Source organism: Ailuropoda melanoleuca, chromosome 4 (genome assembly GCF_002007445.2).
Source record: "Ailuropoda melanoleuca isolate Jingjing chromosome 4, ASM200744v2, whole genome shotgun sequence".
NCBI lineage: Eukaryota > Metazoa > Chordata > Mammalia > Carnivora > Ursidae > Ailuropoda > Ailuropoda melanoleuca.
The window spans coordinates 11,902,103-11,906,102 of NC_048221.1; the positions used below are offsets into that span (position 1 = coordinate 11,902,103).

Genomic DNA, 4,000 nt, shown 5'->3' on the forward strand with positions numbered 1-4,000 from the left:
CATCTAGGATTCTGGGGACCCCTCTGAAACTATGGGCCAATCTCGCCAATCATCAGGCGTTCTAGGAACCCCTCTGAGGCGTTGGGGACCATTCTCCCCAGACATCAGGGATCCCCAGAGGCCCCGGGACCCAGCGTTCCACTCAGAGTCCCGGGTCCCGGATGCCGCCTCCGCTCCAGGTCCTCGAGCAGGCGGGAGCCCACGGGGCGCCCCGGGGATCCCTGGGCGTCACGCTGCTGTTGTGGAGCGCGTGTTGACGCGTCGCCTGGGAGACGGGCGGGGGCGGGCCCGAGAGGGGGGCGCGGCCTGGCGGTACGCAAGGGGCCGGCCAGGCTGCGCAGAGCCCTGGCGGCCGCAGTGGCCACGGCCGCCGCCGCCCGCCGGCTTATATACCGCGGCTAAATTTAGGCTGCGCCCGGAGCTCGTCCCCATCCGGGACGCGTTTCCGCCGCCGCCGCTTTGGCCCGGCCCCCGCGCGCGCCGCGCCTATAAGGCTTGGGCGGGCCCGGCCGCGGGCCGCAGAGCGTCCCCGCCCGTCCGCGCCCCGACCAGCCCGGGTCCGGACAGCCGCTCACCGGTGTCCCGAACCTGCGTCGGCCCCGGGTCCCAGCCATGGCGCTGAGCGAGCCCATCCTGCCGTCCTTCTCCACTTTCGCCAGTCCGTGCCGCGAGCGTGGCCTGCAGGAGGTGAGGGCGGCAGGGACATCGGGGGCGGCCGGGACCGCGGGCGGCGGGGGCGGCTGGCTCAGGGTAGTAAAAATGTGGGCTGGTAGTAGAACGCAGGCGGCGGGGACTGCGGGCCTCAGTGCTGTAAAACGAAGGCGGCGGGGACTGTGGGCTCAGGGTAATAGAACGCAGGCGGCGGGCGGCGATCCCCGAGACCCGCGCGCGCTCACGCCCGCGCCCTATCGCTCTGTCACCCGCAGCGCTGGCCGCGCGCGGAGCCCGAGGCAGGCGGCACCGACGACGATCTCAACAGCGTGCTGGATTTCATCCTGTCCATGGGGCTGGACGGCCTCGGCGCTGAGGCAGCCCCCGAGCCGCCGCCGCCGCCGCCCCCGCCGCCTGCGTTCTACTATCCAGAGCCCAGCGCACCGCCGCCCTACAGCGCCNGGCCGGCTTCGGAGCGCCCGGGCCCGGCCTGCACTACGCGCCGCCCGCGCCCGCCGGCTTCGGTCTCTTCGATGACGCGGCCGCCGCCGCCGCCGCAGCAGCTCTGGGCCTGGCGCCGCCCGCCGCCCGAGGTCTCCTCACGCCTCCCGCGTCCCCGCTGGAGCTGCTCGAAGCCAAGCCCAAGCGCGGCCGCCGTTCCTGGCCGCGCAAGCGCACCGCCACGCACACCTGCAGCTACGCGGGCTGCGGCAAAACCTACACCAAGAGCTCACACCTCAAGGCGCACTTGCGCACGCACACAGGTGGGCGGCGAGCGCGGGCCGGGGGCGGTGGCTGGGGTAGCGGGACCAGTGGCGCGCGTTTAGGAACCCCCCCCCGAGGGCGTGGCTCAAGAGGTTGGGGAGGAGGTGCACTCTCAGGCACCTTAGGGGGACTCTGTATCGGAATGTTGGGGAAGGGACGCACGCTTAGGACCCTCCTGGGAGCGTGGCTCAGGGCATTGGGAAGAGGGTGAGCGCACTTAGGAAACCTAGGGGGACGCTGGGTCTCAGAACGCTGGGGAGAGGATGCAAGCTTAGGACTCCTCCGGGGGCGTGGCTCGAAGCCCTGGGGAGTGGAGAGTGCGCTCTTTGGGTGCCCTGGGGGCGAGAATCGAGAGGTTCGAGAGCTAACGGCGCGTGCTTAGGATCCCTAGAGGTCCAAAACGTCGGTCCCCCCGCAGCTTCGGGGCGCCGGTTAGGGGTAGGTTGCGCGCGCCCGAGTAGCCGCCTTCGCGGAGAGCGTGTTGCGTACCGGGGCCACAGGCGGAGTCCCAGGGAAGCAAACTGAGGCCCGATCTCTCCCCCTTCCCTGCAGGCGAGAAGCCCTACCACTGCAACTGGGACGGCTGCGGCTGGAAGTTCGCGCGCTCCGACGAACTCACGCGCCACTACCGCAAGCACACGGGCCACCGGCCCTTCCAGTGCCACCTGTGCGACCGTGCCTTCTCGCGCTCCGACCACCTGGCGCTGCACATGAAGCGGCACATGTAGCCTGGACGCCCCCCGCCCACCCGCGCGCGGCCGTGGCGGGTCCCACGCGCCGGGCGCGGCCCCCTCCCAAACTGTGACTGGTATTTATTGGGCCCAGAGGACCGGGCTGGGCACAGCGTGGCCATTGAGGGGGTTCCCCACCCCCCACGACGACGCCGCCGCCCCGGCCCCCCATCAGAGACTGAAGGCCCGGTGGGAGAAGACCACGATCCTCCTTGACGAATTTTGTTTTCAAAATGGTGCAATAATTAAGTGTCGTCTTCCCCCCCACCGGGTCTACACTAGAGGATCGAGGCTTGATGCCTTGTGAGAAATACAGCCTTAATTTGTACTGTCTTCGACATTTTTTATAATATTGTACATAGTGACTGTGACAGATATTGTATTACTGTAAATAGGAAGACAGGTGGGCAGTTTGGCTCCCTGGTTCATTTTTATGAGACTTTTGCTGGTTTTTTTTTAATTAAAAGAAACTTTTGCATCTTTGGAAAAATCACAGCGCTGGTCTGACTGCTTGGAAGCTGGGGTGTAGGGTGGGCGCGGGAGGAAGGGGCAGCTTTGTTGGAGGGCAGCCTGGCAGAGGTGGGATGAAGTGTGTCCTGCCCCAGCCAGCACCCTGGGCTGCCAGCTGCAGCACCCAGCTGCCAGGAACCTGTGGGTTTTTCTATAAATTTAAACACTACATTTTAAGACTGAGGGAGAGTTATTTTAAGGTTGTTCCCTGAGCCATAAATTGCCTCTCTTTCCCCTGAGCTGGGGAAAGTGCTGGTCCCACTGACGTGGCCTCCTCTGGGCTGAAAAGAAAAAGAAAAAGAAAAAAGCCTTACCTCTTTCTGGAAGCTTCTGAGGTTTTAGCCAAAGTTCTGGAGTGTGCAGGCTCTCCCCACCCCTCTCACACACCTTTTTTTTCCTCTTTTTTTTTTTTTTTTGAAAGGGGCAAAATGCTGAGTTTCTAGTCTTGCCTTTTAGCAGGATTTTTTTAAGGGATGATTTCCCCATCCTGTTAGAAAAAATGAAATCCGTATTTGAGGGCTATGTATGGTGAGTGCTCTTTTCCAGATGAGGAAACAGGCCCAGAGAGGAAGCTATGGAGTGGTGGTGTTAGGATGCTAGCCTGGTCTGTCTGCCTCCTGAGGGTCCCTGAACACCACTGGAAGGGATCAGGGGCTTTCTGCAGCAACCCATCTGTTGCTTGCATTGGAGGGCACCCCTGCAGGTGCCCTGGTATGAGGGAATCACATCAGAGCCCCTGCCTTGGTGGCTGGAGGTGGCCATTCCAGAAACCCACCTCGTAAACAAGGGGAGACCCCTGCACTGCACCACAAATGTCTCAGTTGGGCAAGGAGGTGCCTCTCCCTGGCAGGTTCCCCCTCATCTTCCCCCTTCTCAGGGCCCTGGTGGGTAACCATGACTACCAACAATTGCACAAGTTGTTTCCAGAAAGTGAAAATAGCTTGTAAGCAGCGCCTATTTTAAAACACTCTCGCCCCATTGCGACAGAGGCTGGGATTTCCTCCCTCCCTTCATCCTTCCTCCCCCCCGAAGGCAGTCCTGGAAACAGCTGAGAGCGTTTGGTAATCCACAAAAAGCAGAAATGGGAGATGACAATCTGATTCATCTTTCTCGAGTAAATAGCCTGGGCCCAGGGCCGCTGGTGATGAAGGGCGTGTGAGCCTCCCGTACCCACTCTCTGCGGCTTTTGCAAAAACTGTTCCAGAGGCAAGCAGAGCCGCGGCCCCACCGACCTGTAGAAATACTCTTCTTTGCTCACAGCTGGTTCTGGGGGCACTGGGGGCAGAACAAAGACAAAAGATTTAAAATAACCTTTTGCAGGGTCTCCAGTCTTTCCGGTTGAG

The 4,000-nt window shown here is 62.4% G+C and overlaps 1 protein-coding gene across 1 annotated transcript; it reads left to right on the forward strand.

Moving 5' to 3' along the window:
* Positions 1 to 500: 500 nt before the first annotated feature.
* KLF2 (Kruppel like factor 2) lies at positions 501 to 2,640 on the forward strand. Its single transcript, XM_034657977.1, is given in 4 exon segments — positions 501 to 687; positions 927 to 1,115; positions 1,118 to 1,415; positions 1,969 to 2,640. Coding segments are annotated over 4 exon segments (738 nt in total). The 5' UTR covers positions 501 to 612; the 3' UTR covers positions 2,145 to 2,640.
* Positions 2,641 to 4,000: the final 1,360 nt, after the last annotated feature.